Source organism: Temnothorax nylanderi, unplaced genomic scaffold (assembly GCF_030848795.1).
Source record: "Temnothorax nylanderi isolate EJ_2023f unplaced genomic scaffold, tnyl_v1.0 TNYL_tig0017_pilon, whole genome shotgun sequence".
Classification (NCBI taxonomy): Eukaryota; Metazoa; Arthropoda; class Insecta; order Hymenoptera; family Formicidae; genus Temnothorax; species Temnothorax nylanderi.
In genome coordinates this window covers 859669-879696 of record NW_027249079.1, presented here as the reverse complement: position 1 = coordinate 879696, position 20028 = coordinate 859669, and the positions used below count along the sequence as shown (strand labels likewise).

Genomic DNA, 20028 nt, shown 5'->3' with positions numbered 1-20028 from the left:
CAAGTAGATAAGTCAGCGCAGCCAGGTAGATAAGTAAGATAAAGTGGATAAATATATGTATATGCGTGGCAACCAGTGGCAACTTTGTGTTGCTTGAAATTCTAAACTTGAAACGGAGATAAATATAACATTGAGCGTTGGAGAAAGAGAAAGCGAAGATTCTAAGCACAAGAAGTGCAAGCAAAACACGAACAGATATACCATTGCAGCTTGTCAAGGATAAATATGATGACGATTCTTGCGCTCCTCCGACATTTGATAACGAATATATTTGCGACGTATTGAAAAACATGATAATCTACCCTTCTATGTTTTCATAACGGATTTTTCATTATTTGGAAAAAAAAAAAAAAAAAAAAAAAGGCAGGCAATGCCTTGCGATAATGGCATATCTGACTTACTACGGTATATTGATTTTTAATATGCAAGTAATTTTCGTGACGGAAGATCTAAAAGGAGAAAGAAAAGGTAGGCAGGGAAGTCTGGATCATCAGCTGCACTCTTTGTGATTGCGCTATTATTTCTGCATTGAAAACGAGACGGATGTACGAACTGATGAGGGAGGAAAAGAGGAGAGATGAAGGATTCAAAAAGTTCAATCGCGCGGAACCTGTTCGATAGGGATAAAGGGAGATCACGTGCAGGGCGGATCGACCAATGCTGCGTCGCGGTTCGACTCTTAAATTTGTAAATTAACGATATTATACGCTGAAAATAACAGAGACACGTTATTCGCCGTTAGACGTTTGCCATTTATCTTTTTAAGCTGAGACGATGTATTCATATCGAGAGAGAGAAAAAAAGAAAGAAAGAGCGAGAGAGATATAAGTGCAGAAAAGTGTAACCGGAGAACAGTATCGGGTAGACAGCGGCGCAAGTAGTCCGAAGTCAGCGTAAATTCGCGCGTGAGAATTATATGCCAAGATTCGGAACGGCCTGGATCGGATGAAGTTAGCTGCCAAAGGTATACGTGCCGCCCATCTGGGCGACCCGATCACCGACCCGAGAGAGATTCAACCAGATTCGACGTTGACACGCGGGGGGACACGGATGGGGAATGATGATGGGTGCGCTGACATTCCTCGGTCGTAAATAAAAAGTGTCGTATTTAGCTTCGCCGAAGCGACGGGGGAGCGAGGGGGGAGGGGTGATGACGATAGCCGATCCTGGAACCGAGAGCGACACGGCATCCGCCAGTCCAAAAGTGAGACGGATGCGTTCCGTTTGCTTATTTATCGCCTCGTCGGTTGTCATAATAATAGATTCGTGAAAGAGAGGACTTCCTGCGAATGATATGTTCAAGATCAAGGTCGCGTGATATACCTATGCGGAGATACACACTATGCCACTCAGCATCCTCGACGGAAGATGTGATTTTTTTGAAAGCGTTAAGTTTTATGCTCGAGCAACAAAGCTCGAATGGTCTTCGAATACCGCAACAAACACACGTTCGTGATTTCAGTTTTACGGGGAAAAACGTGAGTAAACAGCAGACGACGAATCATTCTTATTTAATGTAAAATTTGAGCTATTTGTCGCTCGACAAAAAGAGTTTCATAATTACATATTCACGTTTGCAGATAATACAAAGTATGGAGAAGGATATACCCAGGTAGCAAGCACTCGTCATTTTGACGTCAAATGACGTCAAAAGACGTCAAAATGACAGACTTTTGACGTCAATTGACGTCAAAATGACGAGTCTTGCTACCTGGGTAATCTCAAATCGAGAAGCGAATTTTTTCATTTCTCTTTTTTTTATGGAATAGAAAAGATTGGAGCAGGTGAGATCATGTTTCGTCGAATTTTTAAATACACCTCCACGCGACTTTTCGAATTTCAAATTCCAAGACGCGATTCGTCCCCGACTTCAAGCTTATCAGTCGCTGACATGCGCCGTATGTCGCAAACAAATTTGAAAACGTCGCCGGTCGCCGTACACATGTAAATATCCCAACCAAATCGACATGTCGATTACTGCATGCAATCGTATATACATTTATAAGTATAACGTATAAACTTTGTACAGCGATTTTATGCTCCGATATACGTCGAACTTTTCGCAGGAAACGTTTATCGAACCACGTTGCTGAATCGAGCGCGCGCGCGCGCGCGCGCCAGGCCACGTGACAGCGGGTACCAATCGGAACGAAACTAGTTTTCAAGCCCAGTTTTCAAGCGTCCACTGGTATCTCTTTCTCCTTCCCTCGGACGCTGGCGTATGTGGGAAGATTCGAGTACTTCGAGCTATTTTATTCTTTATTTTATTCTAAAAGTGTACACATTTATTTTTATTTTATAGAGAAACGATGGATTCTAAAATTAAATATATAAAGATTATAGTGTAATTTTCAAGAAGAAACAGCAGACAAATTCTGCCAATATTTATAGTAGCTTTCGTGAGTTTATTTTAGAACAGTATAAAAATAAATTTTTACAACGAACTTTACGGAAAGCTGTTTTAGAAACTGTTCTGTTTAGAAACTATAACTAGAAAAAGTATCACAGGAGATCTATTTCAAAACGAAAGAAACATTACGGTTGCGGAAAAAAAATATCAAGAATTTACTAACGATGTTATTAATGTAGTTTTACTAGTATTTTGCTGAACAATTATTTCAAACAAAGAAATGACACCATCGCCCAAAAAATTCAAATTATGAAAAAGAAAAGAAAGATAAAACGGTTCGAAAATAACAAAACGATAAATAAATGTGAATATTTTGTTTTTATTAAACATTAACGTATACCTACGTTTAAACCTAATTTATCAGATAATTTTTACAAAGTAAATTTGTAAGTAAACATATAAAAAGTAAATTGATTTGTCCTAAACTATCAAACAAAAACTATTTCAATTATTTGCAGAATGTATAGACGGACACGTGCGGATATCTTTCCTTCCACTGATTAGCCAATTGATTAAACAATTGATTTATATGATTATCACGATTACGGAAAATGAAATAAAACTCCTGCAGTTTAGGACATTGTTTCAAAATAACGGAACAATTATCAGATATATCAAGTTTTACGTTATAAAGGTGTAACTTTTTTAAGTTTTTGCACTGCGCTAGTAATTCCAACCGGTGATCAGTGAAAACACCATTGAACAAAAGAACTTCTTGCAAGTTTTGATAAGAGGAAAGTAATCTAAATAAGCTCTCATCATCAGCTGGGTATTCGTATCTGTAACAAAAATGATATAATTAGTACAGTACTTTAATTGCAAAGAAAAAAATTCATGTAACTTTTTCAAGATGCTCGCAAAAGAAGCAAACAAATTTCAATAAAGAATACAATAATGTGTGTTTTAAAAGAAAATGTAGCACATACACTTACAGATTAAGTTTCACTTTTTGTAAATTCTTACAGTTAGCGAGAGTATTAATACCCTCAGATGTAAGACAACGTGCGTACAGTAATGAATCTATTACTTCCAAGTCATGACACGAATTTTCCAACTCTATTAGAATAACTGCATCGTCTATAAAGTCTTTAAAGCCTGCCGATAACTGACGAATCCTTTGATTATTTTGCAGTATTTTGCAAAGACGTTCGGTTGTTATACCAGTATGAGAAAGGTTTAAGTGTTCCAAATTATTTAGCCCCTCGAGATACGAAAATCCTTCGTCGTCTATGCCAGAATAACTTAGATCCAATTCTAAGAAAAATTTGTATTACAAATACAAAATATGTTATACAATTTACCAATAATCGTAAAAATCATATAATCATGCAATCGTATATACATTTATGAGTCTAACACGTATAAACTTTGTACAGCGATTTTATGCTCCGATATACGTCGAACTTTTCGCAGGAAACGTTTATCGGACCACGTTGCTGAATCGAGCGCGCGCGCGCCAGGCCACGTGACAGCGGGTACCAATCGGAACGAAACTAAAGATCCCAGTTTTCAAGCGTCCACTGGTATCTCTCTCTCCTTCCCTCGGACGCTGGCGTATGTCTCTGTCTCGCTCTCGGATCAGAAGGTGTAGAAGGTGCAGGAGGCAGAACCCCACGCGACTCCGTAAGTTCGTACAACGGTGAACCTTCTCGTCTTTCCTTCCTTTTCTCTCCGGCGTCTAATTGTGCCTGTTTCTCTTAGAGCGCAGAAGGTATAACGTGGTGCAGCTAATAGTCAATAATTTACTGCTTGCGTCTTACTGTATACTCCCGCTGCCATTGTAGACGACGCTTAAGAGAAGCGGAGTCTGCATCACTATATCGCGGCTGGCACCATATTACCACCACCACCGTCACCGCCGCCACCACCACCACGTCGCCGTCGCCGCGCGGCGGCATCCCTCCATCGAGTCGCCGCCGCGGTTCAAAACCTGTCGGTCTGCATTCCAGTGTCGCCGCCGGTGAACGCCAAGCAGCAACAGGCCAGAGCCAGCAGCGGCGGCAGCGGTCTCGTCGTCAAGCGCGTCCCGTTCCGTCCCGTGTCCCGTTTCGCCGCGACGCCGTGTACCCACACCGCGCGCGCGTCCGTTGAGTTCGCGCTGAAGAACATGAAGTAGACGAGGGTGGTGAGTGGTGACCGTCTCTCGTCGCGGCTCGGGGTGATCGTCTCTCGTGCGCGCGCGAGAAAGCGGGGAAGCGCCCGGCGTGAAAAGAGGAAGCTCTACAAAGGGGGCACGCGGGCCACCGCCGCGGCGGCCGCATATCTTCATCGGGTCTCAGGTCTCGTTCCTGCGGTGCGGCGGCGTCCGTCTTCCCGAATTACATCCCGCGGGGTCGGCGAGCGACGCGCGGGGCGAGAGGACACCACTCTTTCGGCGTCGGCTTCGGTCGGCGCGGCGGGATCGAGAAAAAGGGTAAGCACGCCACTTCTCTCTCTTTCTTTCTCTCTTGTTCCCTCTCTCTCTCTCCCTCTTTCTCTCTGTCTCCTTCCCTGTTTCTTCCCTCTTTTTCTCTCTCTAGGCGGACGATCTCGGCTCCGGTGCAGGTCGATCGATCGCGCGATCGTGGAACCCGGTCCTCCGCTCGGAACCGCTCGCGTCCGATCGTCCGGTTGCCCCGCGTCGGAAAGGGAACACCACCAACGCGCTCCGGAGATTTCCGTTTCCACGGGAGAGAATTACGGACGTCGGACACTGGATCCGGATCTTCCCATCCGCGTTGCGTTACGCTCTCTGTATTTAGAGTGGGCACACGCTCGTTCTATTTGCACTTTCTTACGTGCGAGACGAGGCGCCGCGCAACCTCCGGAGGAAGAAAGAGGGAAGATGCGAAGTGTGGAGGAGACACACGGCTGGGAGAGGGACACGGGGCCTGGAGCGTTTTCTTCCGCGTCGATTACCTTCATTCGCAGTCTATTCTTTAGTCTAAATCTTATCTCTCCGTATCTCTTTCTGGGAACGTAATGCGAGAGAAGACGCGGGGGACGATTTAATTGCGAAAGTTATTACAGTTAATTCACGCGTAAAAAAGATTCGGTAAATTCTCTTTCTTAATAGTTTGTTTTTGTACCCTCTCTGAGCTTGTAGCGAGACTCGTGCGTGCACCGGGAGAGCGAGGAAAGAAGGTGGGGGGGGAAAAAAAGGAGAAAAACAGGTGTGGAAGAAACGCAGATAGGAAGTGTATAAAAGAGATCCGACGAAACAAGTGTATTCAGGCCTCGTAGGACGAAAGGGGGATCAAGATATCACGCAGGGGAGTGCGGGAGCAGCTAAAAGCAGGACCTCTCATTCGTTATCATCCACTCTGCCAGCGCGTTCTCCGCTCCGAAATCTCCCCCGCGTCCTTCTTTTTTTTTTCGTAATCTCACCTGTATTCGCGGCGGCGATTCAGGTCCCCGTCGTTGTCGCGAACCCCTCGATCCCATTAAGCGCGCTTGCGAGACAAATGAGGGGCGTGGAGGCGAAATTCAGATTCGCCAGTTTTATCGCGAACTCGTTCTCCACTCGACCGCGGCGCGTCGTTCCCAGGTAAAAATGCGAAACCGGACACTTCGATCGGATTATTGAGCCGAAAAAATCCACCTGTGCCACGAGATACGATCTGCCCGAATCGGCACGCGCGAGAAGCTCTTCCGACTCCGTCGAGAAACTTGGAGGAACGTGAGTTACTCTTTTACATCCCTAAAATGACACGTTAAACCTAACGCATTCACCCCACTTGCTCCGAAATCCCCTTTCTCACTTTCAGAGTCCGCCTCACCTGTTAACGAGACGGAGGAACCCGTCCTTGCCGCCGTCGTGATCGCGATCCCCCGATCCTCGATCCCATAAACGCACCGCGAGAGACGGTCCTTCGCTGGAATACTAATGACACGGATAGTCATTTATGGCACGGCCACGCATTCCGCGTAGAGCAGGAAGGAGCCCGTCTTAAAGGATCAGATTCATTTTCAGGGCGGAAAGTCTCTCGGAGCGGTCAGATTTTTTTCGAGTGTTAGATTTTTCAGATTTCTCACAAAAGATTAGGACGGACCTCGGTCATCTTTTCTCGTCTGTGTCTTCTAATACATAAACCACGTCGAATTGAATATTCAAAATAACAGGCAACTCGGACCCGTGTCGACTGAAGATCTACGTGACAAAACTTGTACGTTAATTATGAATATCCGAATGTTATAATTATATTATATCCGGTCATTGAATTGTAATTTGCATTCGGTACTCGGGAAAATACGTACACTAAGAACGTATTATCAAATTGTCAATTAGGTATTGTCCGTGACAATTTCTCTCGTAATTAATCTCTCCTACGCAATACTTTTTCTTCTCTATTACACTTCATAAATTTTGCTGCGTATGACACATCACCCGCCTGTGTAACACACCACGACGATTAAGTCGTTAATACGACGGCGCGACGGATTAGGTGTAATTACGGCGCCGCAGATTGCGCGTGCAAACCCATCGGTCGCGCGTGCACGCGTTCTCGCGTTCGTGCGTTCGTGCCAAGAGGGGCGCGGAGTGGACAACCACTGCTTTGGAATTCGGCTTCTTTATTTTTACGAGAGGTAACATCGGAAACCAGCCTCTTTGCGGCCCTTCTCACCTGTTACATACCACCGCCATTTATGCTACCATTTAACCAGAAGTTAAGAGTCTCCTCGTACATAAAACACGGTGGGCTGCCGTCGCGCCGATAATCTTCCTGCATACACTCAAATTGTCTTCCTCATTTCCCTTTTTTTCTCAGTCTCTGTCTCCTTCTCTTTCTTTCTCTCAAGTTTCCATTTCTAAAAAAGGTATTTATTAAGATTGATTAAAATTCTCGTTATCTCTTGCTTTATCTTTTGCTCCTTTATTCGTTTATTTTATCAAGTACCGATTTCTCTTTCTACGTATTAAAGTATACAGACAAAAGTGGAGAAATGTATTTTTTACACAATTTTGGAAATTTCTATGAAATTACATCATATATCACTAGAGGGCTATGAATATTTAAAACTCTACTAATTACCATATTTTTACACTACAGATCGCACCAGACGAGAATTCCTAAATGTGATCACTATGTTAATTATTCTTTCTCTGTATCAATCGACATCGATTTCGATTCTCACGCGCGCCGTACAACTATTTAATTAGCATAATATTAATTAGAAATTAATATTTTTAAGTCTTTTATTAAATTGAATCAAAGGAGAAGATACATCATCATATTAATTACTTGTATTACACCGGTGATGGTGAGAAACTTGTACTGATTAAACAACCGTCGCATTAACATAGTCATTAATCAGGTTCGAAAGGGGGTATTCCTCGTGCATCAAACATCTTAATCGTCGCTTCGCCATGGGACTGAGGCGCGTTCCGTTCGCCAAGCTTTTCCGCAGTCGGGAAAACGTCGACGTGATAGTTTCAGATACATTAAAAGGCGAGCGTGTGGGTGCGTAGTACGACGTCGCGATCCGTGATGTGAATGGATATACCTACGCGCGCTGTAGCGGCGTATCGTAACGCTACAGCTCGAGGAAAAAGAATTATTACCGTCGCTCTTCGCCATCGCGGGCGCGCTGCGCGCGAGTATATGGTTTTCTGATGGCCTCGCTCGCGAGCGGGCACGTGGGTGTAAAACGGTTCGCGCAATGAACGGCAGCTTTCGACGCCGTATATGGATATTTTCTAGACAGCCACGCGTCACCCAGCCGACTCCCTTTTCTCGTTATTATTACGCGAGAAACAAAAACCCGTTATGTTTCATTGCTCGTTATCATTCGGCGTTGTGATTCGCATAGGGTTTGTTCTCTCTTGCTTGCGTCTTTTAGCCGTTGCACTTTTTTCCCTTCTTTCCCTTTATAAAATCTTCCAAATGTAATAATCTTTTTAAAAACAGGGATTGTAAAGATTGCAATGAGAAAATAATTTTATGAAACAGAACGATCTTGTATGTGCTTATGGATACCTACTATATTTTTTATGGATAATTGTTGTCCAATTTCCTTACAGAATTATATGTATTGTATTTTATCATATGTAAAACTTGTAATTACTTTAAGCTAGATCGTCATTGTCATTTCGTGTCTTTAATTTAGGATGAAAAATGTGTTCTATTTTCACGTGAACTCGGCGTTCTAAACTTAAACGGTATGCTTGCTCGGTATTAATTTTAGTAGGTCTTCGCCGACACTCTGCCAGCCGCATATTTGCTTTCCCGCGGACGAAGGACCGGAAAAACAACCAGTAGCACGCGAAATGTCTAGTTAACTTAATGGCACTGTCTTCTTTCGTGCTTGCAGAATGTGTCAAGATGACATCTATCTCCTCTTTATGTGGCATCATCGTTATCCTGTTCTACAGTCCGATCGCGTATACATGCGGTGAGCTTCTTAAGACAGTGTTACGTAAATATACTCCGGATGCCGCGCGAAAGAGAATAATACTTAATGTTGCCTTTGATGTTCGTAACAGAGAACGACAAGATACAGGAGTTGGGTATGTCCTTTACTCGACACCCGCAGCCTCTGGCCGCTCCGTTAAATGACGACGTGAACTTCGAGTGCAGCCTCAATATCCCCGCGGAGCGTTTCGCTTGGCACCACAGGCCTCTGGGCTCAAGCAAATGGACCCCGGTGCCCAACCCCAACGTCGGTGGCAAAACGTCCCGGCACGTTGTCACCTTCGATAACGAGTCGAAGGCCGGAGACTACCGTTGCATCGCATTTTTCGGTGAGTCATCACGAAAATTAATACTTTGTTCAATCAATAATCCATTTTGTCTTATTTGAAAACTATACGTAATACAAAATGATGTCAGGATTGTACGATCTACGATAGAGTAGCCGTTCTAGAGTATACACCAAGAGATTACATAAATTCTTTTTTAATTTTCTCACAGGTATCAGTGGTTTAGCATCGGATCCAGCGAGATTGACGCTCGCGACGATACAGAACTTCTCTGATAAGAATGATGTCTTCATTGCGGTGGCGGAGGGTAACACCGTGCCCATCACATGTCCCGTACCGTATTCCGAACCGGAAGCCATAGTGCAGTTCTACAAGAACGACGTGCTTATCAAGGACGCGGATTTGGTGAATGGCAGGACCATGGTCATCAGGAACGTCAGAACGACGGACAGTGGATCGTACCACTGTAGCGTTAACAATTACATAACGGTGGTAACATTTATGAGCAACTATAAGACCATCTTGACGGTACACGGGAACTTGACTTTCCAACCACCGTATCTCACCAAACAACCGCAAACGGAATACATTGTTCCGCGTGGCAAGAATGTTACGTTAGAGTGTTTCGGCGCTGGTTATCCTGTGCCGCGCGTCACTTGGAGTCGCCTAGGCGGCTCTCTACCGTCAAAGTCGGTGAAGTCACCCATCGGTTTGACGTTGGTCCACGTGCAATCATCCGATCGCGGGGAATATGATTGCGTATGGAGCAACGAGGTCCGACAGATCAAATCGGCGATTATCTTGAGGGTGGTGGAACCGCCGAGAGTCACGAGACAGCCGAGCGCGTGTAAGTTCCACGAGGGCGGAAAATTGCAGCTCTCGTGTAACGTAACGGGCGAGCCGGAACCAATCGTCGAATGGCTTATCAACGGAGAGTCTCTGATGCCTAGCAAGACACAGGAGATGAGAGGCTCCACTCTTCTCATATCCGAGGTCGAGAAGAAGCACGCCGGGATCGTTCAATGCGTTGCCAGCAACGAGTACGGATCGCATTCGGGATACAACCTGTTGCAGGTTCAACCGACGGAGCATATTGTCGGCGGCAAGGCTGAATCGAAGCCGGACGGCACTATGTCGAGGCATAAGCATACCAGGATCGGTGGTAGACGCAAGAATAAAGAAGGAAGGAAGAAGGGAGGCGCAGGTAATTATTTGCTTGTGTTATCGTCGTTTCGTACATTTTCTTATCGTTTTATCAAACGTTTGGTTGAGATATCGCTGATTAAATTCCTTCAGGGACGGTTCTCTTTCGTGAAAAATTCCAGAACTCATAATTTTTGTTAAACATAAAATTAAAAGGCGATTTTGTATGATCAATTTTAACGTATTATGGGTATTGATTAATTTACATTCTTGCGCTTTGGACCGAGATTTTCAGTTGAATATAAAACTACATAAAGAAACTGAATCAATTTGAAAAATTAATAGCATTTTCAGTTTTATTCAAATTATTTTTATATCCAATTTTCCTTTTCAATTGCATATATAATTCTGAATTCAATTTTTGTATTAGACAGATAACATCTAGGTTGATATATTAAATACAAAGCAAGAAGATCGAACTTTTTTGCGTGGGGGTTCGGGAGGCGGAGCCCCTGACCAGAGCTCGCGAGCCTCCGAAGGCGGCAGCGCGAGCAAGCTAGTTGTTTTTGTCACTTTTCCTCCGAACGATGTCTTCCTTCTGCTTACCGCCCACCATAGGCTCAATGGTGTAGCCTTTGGTGGACAGTTCTACTGTTCCAATATATATTTATGAGTTCTAATTAATTAATGTACAAGCAGAGCGAATCACTATGAAAGACTGCGTAAATATACATTATTAAAAGTATCGTTATTATAGTCGCGCTCTTAATTTATTTTATATTCTACATATTTCCGTACCGATAATTAAAATTTAAATTCTGTTGCAATTTTTTATATTTCAATCACAAAAAAATTGATTTCTCTCTTCGTGGTCCTTTCAGCAGCAGTGATTTTGGTACCTCCGGAAAGGCCTAACGTCACAAGATTGTCCGACATCTCCGTCATGGTGCGATGGTCGGTGCCGGAGAACAAAGGTTTACCGATACAATTTTTCAAGGTCCAGTATCGAGAGATCAGCACGAAGACGATTGGTAAACCATCGAAGTGGATGACGGCTAACTCGGAGATACCGACTCATGTGCGATCCTTCGAAGTGACCGACTTGCAGCCCGATCATACCTATCGATTCAGGATTGCCGCGGTGTACTCGAATAACGATAACAAGCTGAGCAGGAATTCCATGCGTTTTCATCTCAACAGGGATACCGGTATTGAGAGCAATAGGATGCCGATACCCTTGTTGACCAACACTGAGGCGTTGGGACCACATGAGGTGTTGTTGATTTGGCAGAATCCCGACAGGTCGGCGAAAATCGACGGGTTTTACATTTATCATCGGGCCTCCACCTCAGCCGGCGAATATCTGAAGACCACTGTCGAGGGAAAGAATGCCTTTAACATGACCATTTCCCACTTACAACCCGACACTACATACGAATTCAAAGTCCAAAGCTTCTCCGTAGACGCGGCGTCGGAATTTTCCCAAATATTGCGGCAGAAAACTAAAAAGCCCGTCGTCGAGCATCCGGTTCAGCAAGTGGTGGCGGAAAATAAATTAAGACCGAGCGAGAGTAACAAGAATGTCAGTATACACGTTATAATCGGTGGGGTATTTGGAGCATCGCTCATTCTGATTGCTCTCGCCTTCGCAGCGAGATTTCTATACAAAAGAGCGAAGTATAAGCAAAGTCAGGAGTCGCAAAGCGAAGGTACATGACTTAATGAATTGATAAAACGCAGTTTTTGTGTAATCTTGAATGTATAAAGATGACATTCTTTTCTTTTGACGAGCAGGTAAACCGATAACGAACGGACGAGTAATGAACGGTGGAGTCACAGACTCCAAGATTAACATTACGTCCAATCCGCTTGCCGGCCTCGACACGTCCGAAGATATAATGCAGCCTAAGGTCAGTATTTGTAAGTAACAACGTCTGCACTTTTATTTCACCGGAAGAAAGTAACGGAACTGAATTCGATCATTCGGCGTTTGTCCAACAATAATGAGAAGCATCGAATTTCGTTCTTAAGCTCTCCGTGTACAATTTTGTGTACTCGATTTCTTCGAACCATAGTTGCTTGCCTTTGATCAGTCATTTACTTTCCTTCCGGAAGTCAGTACGATTCTAGACGAGCGCGGAATATCTGTTTAGTCGCATATAAAAAGATTCTGCCGCTTCAACAATTAAAGATATGAATTAGCTTCGAATTATGAGCAAGATGGTTCAGCAGGACTTTTACGGGGATCTCACATTTACTCGACATCAACTTCTGCTCTCGTCTAATAGTGTAAATGCGACATTAAATTGCCCGATATATTAAGGAGACTAGTCTTTTCTAGTTTTAGCATTGGTCGCGCGCTGCTCTTTAATTCTACTCGCTCTCTGCACTCTCTCTGGAGCCGCTTTTCTTTTGTTTTTCCGAACGCGACACACGCACGTTACCACTTACACGCTCTAGATCTGAAAAAAGAAGCGAACGAACGAACGAACACGCATGTTTCTAAATCCAGAGCGGGCAACAGTCATCGATGGAAATGACGTCGTTTCTAAACGGCCAAAACAACAATGGCAGCAACAACGGCCATAACAACGGCGACGCAGCCGGGTCTGACGTGAACGTCACGTCACATAACGAGCCGTCGTCTCTGCGCCAAGGGCCGCTGCCTATCGAACAACGTTTGTGAGAATGATTGCAGCTATATCTCTATTTTATAGACGGTAAGAATGCGACCCGACCCGCATCCTCGAGGACGGACATTTACACCGTTGATCGAACGTACGAACCTAATTAACGAACTTTATTTCGCGGGAAGAAACGTAAGGACTTGTCGACACGTTATCTCAACGAGAAACTTAACTTATAGACTGTATTTAACGTATTCAGCTATTATCGCAACTATGAGACTGTTGCAAGACATTTACAGGGTGTCTTAAGTAGATATGCTCAAACGTATCGTTACTGTAGATTGGGATTAATTTCGCGCAACTTGCGCGGGGAAAAGATATGCGACGTCGCAGATTTCCTGGCACATACAACGCACTTTTTACATTCAGTATAATCGAGTATAGTATTGTGAAAAGAGATATTTCTTTCCACGTCTTCCGTTTGTCACAGACAGTATTTCACGACAGCCGAAATAGTCCCATTTTATAGTACATAATTAGAAAGTAAAAAACGATCTGATTGCATCCTATGACATATTTTTTGTCTTTCCCTTTCTCTTTATAAGGAAACGTTATTAAGACCCTTGGTCCGTTAAGTAGATGTGAAATTTAATTAATGTACCTGTGAAATAACTGACTTAACTGTTACATATCTACTTAACGGTCGTAAACTAGTGAGCACTGAACAACGTTGTTTAGTAATTTTTTTTATCCCTTTTCGCGCGTTGTACACACTTTTACATCACTTTCATACATAGGCTGCTTTTTAAGAGTTTTGTAATAAAAGCTTATGTATCTAAAGTACATAACGTAAGGATACACGATACGTATAGTTACATTAACTATTCGCCAATGTTGAAAAGAAGGTAGTGTCATTTTACGATAGAGAGTTATTAGTAATATTCTTTTTTATAAAATAATGAAGACATAATGGTTGAGTCATATATTGTTAACATTTTCTTGGTGTGTATGCCTGTTATTTTTATAAATGTTTTCCTAGCTGCAACAGAGCGGTTGAATAAACTTTCTAATGTCATCCATGACCAATGCAATACAACACGTCACGATATCTCTGACGGTGATTTGTTGTCAAAATTATATACATATATGTAGAACGTTGTTTATATTGCGAGCGGGGAAAAAAAGATTGTGATAAAATTTATATTTTGATAATTGGTATTTTGCGTATAACGGCAAAAGACGAAAATTGTAAATACGAGTGTACAAAACTTTTCTAATAAATTATTTAGAATGTTTGGCTAATGAAAGTACTGCAATTCGCAATTCTGTAAGTTGGCAGCGAAGCTAGTGAAAATATCCATTGTACATACTAGGATAGCATTCAAGCGACACGAATGAGTACATGTGCCTTACATCTTGCCTGAAGATAATGATGACTAAAAATAACTGATTATTTATATACTTATGTACATGTGTACCACCATTTTGTGTACTTAATTTTTATAAAATAAATTATATTCAAAAAGGAATGGAAAAATGTGAAACACGCGCGTGCCTGTATGAAGTGAAAGCCTTTATAAAACATTCCTTTTTTTATTCAACGTGACTGTACAATATAACATGCTTTAAATATAACGATTGTGTGATTAAATGATGAATAAATCATTGGTGAAATACCATTGGGAGATCCACAGCCGAATGTAAGTCTTCTAACACAATCAATTAATATAAATCTTTCTTGATGAAATTTGTAGCTTCAATAATGAAATGTAACAACTTTTTATACGGTCTGTAATTGTACCATCAAAGTTAAAATTTCATTCTATTTATACATTTATTCATATTTTTATATATGGAATTCTATTTATAAAATTAATCATTTTTATGTATATCATATGTTTTTATGTATCACTATGCGTGACGTACAGCTTATTCATGGTATATTCTGAATCTTTAAATATCTTCCACGTTACGGACGTAAAGTACAAAAATAGAATTTTACCGCAAGTTATGTAAGCCATCCGAAGCTAGGGCTTTACGCAATAGGGCTTTCCTTGTCTTCCGTCGCGGTCATCGAATGCTTTCGAATCGAAGGACCGTTCCCGCCGGGGCATTGCGCCACTTCCGGACAGCTGGACAGAGGACGCTCGGCGCGGTTCCGCTACCTGGATTTAAAAGTAACCGTAAACCGTGTGGCGGATCGTGTCGTGTGCCGGGGAAAGGACTGCTCGGGGCATGCGTGCGCATAAATAAATAAATAAATCGGTCGAAGCATCACAGAGAACGTCGTCCTTCGCGCGGATTGTAATGTTCGCGAGATTCGTCGGGCCAGGGGGGTCGAGCGAGGTAATCAGCTGAGTCCTCAACTTGCGGCCAGAAACGAATTTGCGAGGTTCGGCGAATCCGGATTTAGGCGCATGCCGACCTCTCTCTCTCCTTTTTTTCTCTCTTTTTATGAGTGATCGTGCGAAGCCGTAAACACTACGGCGGATCTCTCGAACGGCCAGCGGGACGCGCCCGAGATCGGGATGTGCGATTTGATAGACCTGAGCAGTCCGGACGTGAGGGGAGCGCTGGAGCCGGCGAAGCTTGCGTCGCCGCTGATCCCGCCGCCGGAGGGTGTCGAGTGCGATGACGCAGGAACGGGCACGGAGTCGGCGACGGGGAAGCGCGAGGGCGACGGTAACAATCCGTTCGACCGAGCGCTGCACGAGACCGTCGAGTACGTCAGCAAGAAGAATGATCCCTTCGAGGTGATGCTGCAGCGAGCCCTGAGGTCCAAAGATTGGAAAGGCTCGCAGTCCGTGGACTTTACGGACGACTTTACACCGAGGCGTAAGAAGAGGTACTTGAAAACGATGAACAAGACGTTGGGTATGCTCGACGAGTCGTTGCTCGAAAGCAGGTTTGGTTTGTTCGGTGGAGACAAGAGGGAAGCGAAGATCAGGACGGGGAGTATCGATATCGATGCGAGAAACACTGACGTCTGTGATGGCAAAGTGGCAGATGATGCGTCTGTCATCAAGCAGGAGCACAAGGTATCTGTTGGTGGACCAGACTCGCTCGAGTTGTCCATCTTAAATCAGTCTGCGATGAATGACACGCTGTTCCCTAAGTCTGAGGAGAACGGCAAGGTGTCACCTTCCTTGGAGAAGGATACTTGCTTCGGAGGATTTGTCTTTCCTTCGAACGCCAAACATCTTAAGCTGCCTAATGTTCAGCGTTCGTTGTCGCAGGGAGCTGGAAAGTCACCGAAAGGATTGCTGGGTCTGAATAGGAGATCGCAATCCGTGACGGATGGCCGTAGGAGAGCCTCGCAGAGCACCAACAGCACCATGTCGTCTGTCCTGGACAGGGCCTTCTTGGAGAGTAAACTGAGCGAACGGTCTGTGTTCTCCAGTTTATCGAACGTCTCGTCTATAACAAAATTGACTTCTGCTTCGCTGTCGTCGTCGGTACTGTCGAACGATGCTATGAACCACGCTTTCTTGGATGACGGTTCGTTGAAAAGGAGTCGGGAGAAGATGATTGCAACCGAAAGTTTTGTGGATATAACGCCGAGGGAGTACGACTTATCGGATTTGGCGGAAAGACTTAACAAATTGAAATATACTATGAACGATGCGACCAGTACCTCGAGTGTAACGAAGAATGACTCCAATTCCACGAAAGAGGAAAATAATAAACGGACCCCGAATAATAAATTGATAGATGTCGATGTATTCGTGCCAGAACAAAATAAGGAATTTAATAAAAGCTCATCTTCCACTTGTTCTTCGGACTCTGTATTTGCTGTAAGATATTTAACAGAATTATATACTGCATAGTGTTTATTATTTTGCAAGAAATATTCACATTTTGTTTATCTATCGTTAATATCTTAACACTTAAACATAAATGTACGGTGTTTCACAAAATTAATTTATTTCTAAGCTACTTCATATTGAAGCAGAAAATAAAAACTGATTACAGAATACAAGTAAAGTCGACAGGTCAATCCTGAATGAGGCTAAGGTGCTTGCAAGGACTTTTGAGGAATTAGCATCAAAAACAGATTCTGGATGTAAGTATTTTATAATATTTATTATAGCGCTTGCAATTAATTTAAGTTCTTAATGATTCTTTTTCATTATCTTTCTTTTTCTTTACCAGCTGGTACGGATGATGATTTAATTTCGAGTAATACTCTATGGATGTCAGAATTATTACCAGCATTTGATGATGAACCTGTAGTAGATGATTTAATTGATTTACCTGTCTCGCCAGAAGGAAACTCGAGAGACATTAGAAACAATGATAAGAGGCAATCTTCTACAAGTAGTGATAGCGCGGAAGAAAATTTATTGAAAAAACTGGAATCGCCATTTACCGGTGTTTCTGTTGTAAAACAAGATGTATCTTCGTTATTGTCAGATCTCAGAAAATTAATTAAAGCAGAAAGTAATACAGAGGCTAAGAAATTACTTGATAATCTGGAAAACATTTTGGATGTTAATTATAAAAATAATACAGAGTTATTAGTAACTTGTTTAAATATATCAAACAAGTCACAAAGTTCTCAGAAAATGCCTTTAGATAGCATCGAAAGATCCGATAAATCAAGTACAGATAAAAGCGAGGAAGGAAGCGATAAAGTATCATCCTCAGAAAAGCTCTGTAATAACGAAAAGTCACTGCCAGACATAAACCGTACACCGGAAAATACATCGCAAGACATTGTCAGTAGTGAGAAATCATCAGTTACGTCTTCATCCTGCAAAGATAGTAACGAAGATCGTACGAGTAGTGCAAATTCATCTGACTTGACAGAACACAGCAAGCTTGATAAAGAGAAAGATAATCAAGTAGATAAAAAGATAGCGGTAGAATTGCTAATAAATCTCCAGAAATTATTGAGCGGTCAAACTGAGGATGATGCAACGATACAGTTACTTAAAAATATAGGAAAAGTGTTAAATACCGCATTAAATAGTAACATTGGAAATGAAATGCAAGCCAATTGCACTAGGAAACAAAATGTTCAACAGACTACACCTGTAAGAGCGTCACAATCTGGTCGTAATGCGTATTCGTCCGCACTGTCGACAAGAGTAGCACAAAGACGAAGCTTGGAGCCAAAATCTAAAGTGAGTAAATCTTTATTATCTTCTATGATATAATTTTAATTATTTGCTAATGCGTCACTGTATTTTCTGCCGCTCGAGAAGACAGTTAGAAGAAGTATATCCGCAGTCGAGTCATCACCCAAGAGTACGTCAAACACACAAATACGCAGACGTAGGGACACATCTGAATTGGAGAACCGCCAAAAACGTTTTTCAAGCGACCCCGGATTCATTAACAATCTATCAAGTAAAAAACTTGCGATTCCAGAAAGGAACAACGCAAGAAAAAGTAAATTATGTTATTAAATTTATTATTAAATATACACATTGTTATTAAATGATTCATTCGCTTGATATATAAATAATCGAATTACATGTTGAAATTTATTTCAGCGGAAGCTGCAGGGCCTGGTAACAAAAAGGAGAAATCCATCGGTATAAACGATGTTAAAAATAAGCTGAAGAAAAAATCGGACGTAGTCAGTAAAAGAGGTCCTATGAAAGCAGTGCATCCTGTAGATAATATGCAAAATAAAAGAGGTATGTGTTTAATCTGTTGAAAGAACTTAAGAACACTTAATTAATTAACTAATAATGTAATAATATCCTCGAATGCTTATTAAACAGAAGTAACTAATAATTTATAATTATAAAAATTGATAACTTATAATTATCAACTATGTAAGAGTTGACATTTTATTAACTGATAATACAATCTGCTAATTTTTACAACAATGTAGCATCAGTCGCGAGACAAACGCCATCTTCTCAAATCACTACGCCACCAAACTCCGACAAAACTACTCCACTGGGTAATAAAATAATCAGCAGCACCCCTAATTCGGATAATAATTGCATGCCTAAGAAATCTGCAAAATCCAAACCGATAGCCTCGTCAACACCGGACGGCCAAAACAGCAAGAACGCACCGTTGACATCTGTTAATAAAAAACGTAACCTTTCCTGTGATATTTCGCCGGTGACTACGTATGTAAACATGAGCGGCAGCGATGAACAGAAGGGCAGTCCTAAAAGGTAAGAGCAAATCGACTTGAAACGATGATCATCTGTTCAGTCTGTCATTTATCAAGAGCATAGAAAATAAAGAAACTTACAAGATTACGTAACGATCGGATTTACTTAATATTTTAGAACGTCTAAGCTGCCGACCCCGAAGAAATGTACAACACCCACGCGTCAGCAAACGGACGCATACGGCATTCCAAGGTTCCTGACGCCGCCGAGGAATCGTTCGTCGCTCAATACGAATAATCCGCAGTCTCCGCAGCGCTTGAACAGGAGCTTAATCAATTTCCACCGATACTCTCCTAGCGAGAAAAAGAATGCCGGAAAGATACGGCCGAGTCCGCTGAAGGAATCTAACAGAGTCAAGCCGCTTAACTTGGTACGTCTGTGACGTCTTTCGTACGAGTATCGTCATACCAACTGGTTTTGCATTTTATGCGCAGATTTCCAAAATTAAGCGACACAGTACCGGTGATTTTGCCGAGAAGGAGAACAATTACGCGTGAGAATGAAGCGAAGGAAGAAGGAGATCGAAACCACGATCGCGCTGTTGTGATATCGATCGTGTGCCGGAGATTGCCTCTTATAGAAATTGTCGTAAAAAAGAGATGCGGTTTTTTTTTTATTTACTTTTGTGATATATTTGTACGTTTTATAATAAAATATGCAGCGAGAAAGTGTGCGAATTCGACCGTTCGCCAATCCTGAAATAATCTCATTAAAGCGTTATGCGCAAACGTGTGTATCCTTGATGAATTTATTTACGCAACTTGACAAACGACTCAAATTAAATTAAAATAATGCGATAATGAGATCCCAGGTTTGTGAAAGAGATAATGAGAGATTCAGAGAAAGACGAATTATATGTGAACGCTCAGGATAATTCCGATAATTTTGAAAAATTTGATCGATTGCCTTAAAGTTATTGTTTTCCCTCCCCGCTATCTAAAATGTCGATGAAAAACTTTGTTGTGCGTTTTTATGTGTGGCATAAAAAAAAAATGCTATCCATTCCGTGTCGAGGATTAAAATTTTAAA

At 42.3% G+C, this 20028-nt stretch overlaps 2 protein-coding genes across 9 annotated transcripts; both read left to right on the top strand.

Moving 5' to 3' along the window:
• Positions 1 to 655: 655 nt before the first annotated feature.
• LOC139768641 (interference hedgehog) lies at positions 656 to 14403 on the top strand. Of its 7 annotated transcripts, XM_071699039.1 has the most exons (9): positions 656 to 1478; positions 1581 to 2219; positions 3824 to 4823; positions 8702 to 8782; positions 8874 to 9131; positions 9301 to 10293; positions 11114 to 11941; positions 12027 to 12142; positions 12745 to 14403. In XM_071699039.1, the coding sequence occupies exons 4-9, from the start codon at positions 8713 to 8715 to the stop codon at positions 12916 to 12918; spliced, it is 2439 nt and encodes an 812-aa protein (XP_071555140.1). In that variant the 5' UTR covers positions 656 to 1478; positions 1581 to 2219; positions 3824 to 4823; positions 8702 to 8712; the 3' UTR covers positions 12919 to 14403. The 7 variants fall into 7 exon arrangements, with proteins under 7 accessions (XP_071555140.1, XP_071555141.1, XP_071555144.1 ...); XM_071699040.1 differs by lacking the exons at positions 656 to 1478; positions 1581 to 2219 and having other exon boundaries at positions 4552 to 4823; positions 11117 to 11941; XM_071699043.1 differs by lacking the exons at positions 656 to 1478; positions 1581 to 2219 and having other exon boundaries at positions 4552 to 4823; positions 12027 to 12152; positions 12693 to 12922.
• Positions 14404 to 15037: 634 nt separating this feature from the next.
• On the top strand, positions 15038 to 19735 carry LOC139768636 (uncharacterized). Of its 2 annotated transcripts, XM_071699021.1 has the most exons (9): positions 15038 to 15897; positions 16096 to 16653; positions 16832 to 16922; positions 17012 to 17985; positions 18067 to 18253; positions 18358 to 18504; positions 18705 to 18999; positions 19117 to 19369; positions 19434 to 19735. In XM_071699021.1, the coding sequence occupies exons 1-9, from the start codon at positions 15388 to 15390 to the stop codon at positions 19494 to 19496; spliced, it is 3078 nt and encodes a 1025-aa protein (XP_071555122.1). In that variant the 5' UTR covers positions 15038 to 15387; the 3' UTR covers positions 19497 to 19735. The 2 variants fall into 2 exon arrangements, with proteins under 2 accessions (XP_071555122.1, XP_071555121.1); XM_071699020.1 differs by having other exon boundaries at positions 15038 to 16653.
• The last annotated feature ends 293 nt before the right edge of the window (positions 19736 to 20028 follow it).

Excerpts from the sequence above, each read along its gene's own strand:
- LOC139768636 (XM_071699020.1), top strand. The coding sequence starts at position 15,388 with ATGTGCGATTTGATAGACCTGAGCAGTCCGGACGTGAGGGGAGCGCTG. Across the intron at positions 18,254-18,357 it reads AAGGAACAACGCAAGAAAAA|CGGAAGCTGCAGGGCCTGGT; the intron begins GTAAATTATGTT and ends AATTTATTTCAG. Across the intron at positions 19,000-19,116 it reads CAGAAGGGCAGTCCTAAAAG|AACGTCTAAGCTGCCGACCC; the intron begins GTAAGAGCAAAT and ends TTAATATTTTAG.
- LOC139768641 (XM_071699039.1), top strand. The coding sequence starts at position 8,713 with ATGACATCTATCTCCTCTTTATGTGGCATCATCGTTATCCTGTTCTAC. Across the intron at positions 8,783-8,873 it reads TCCGATCGCGTATACATGCG|AGAACGACAAGATACAGGAG; the intron begins GTGAGCTTCTTA and ends TGTTCGTAACAG. Across the intron at positions 12,143-12,744 it reads AAGATATAATGCAGCCTAAG|AGCGGGCAACAGTCATCGAT; the intron begins GTCAGTATTTGT and ends TTCTAAATCCAG.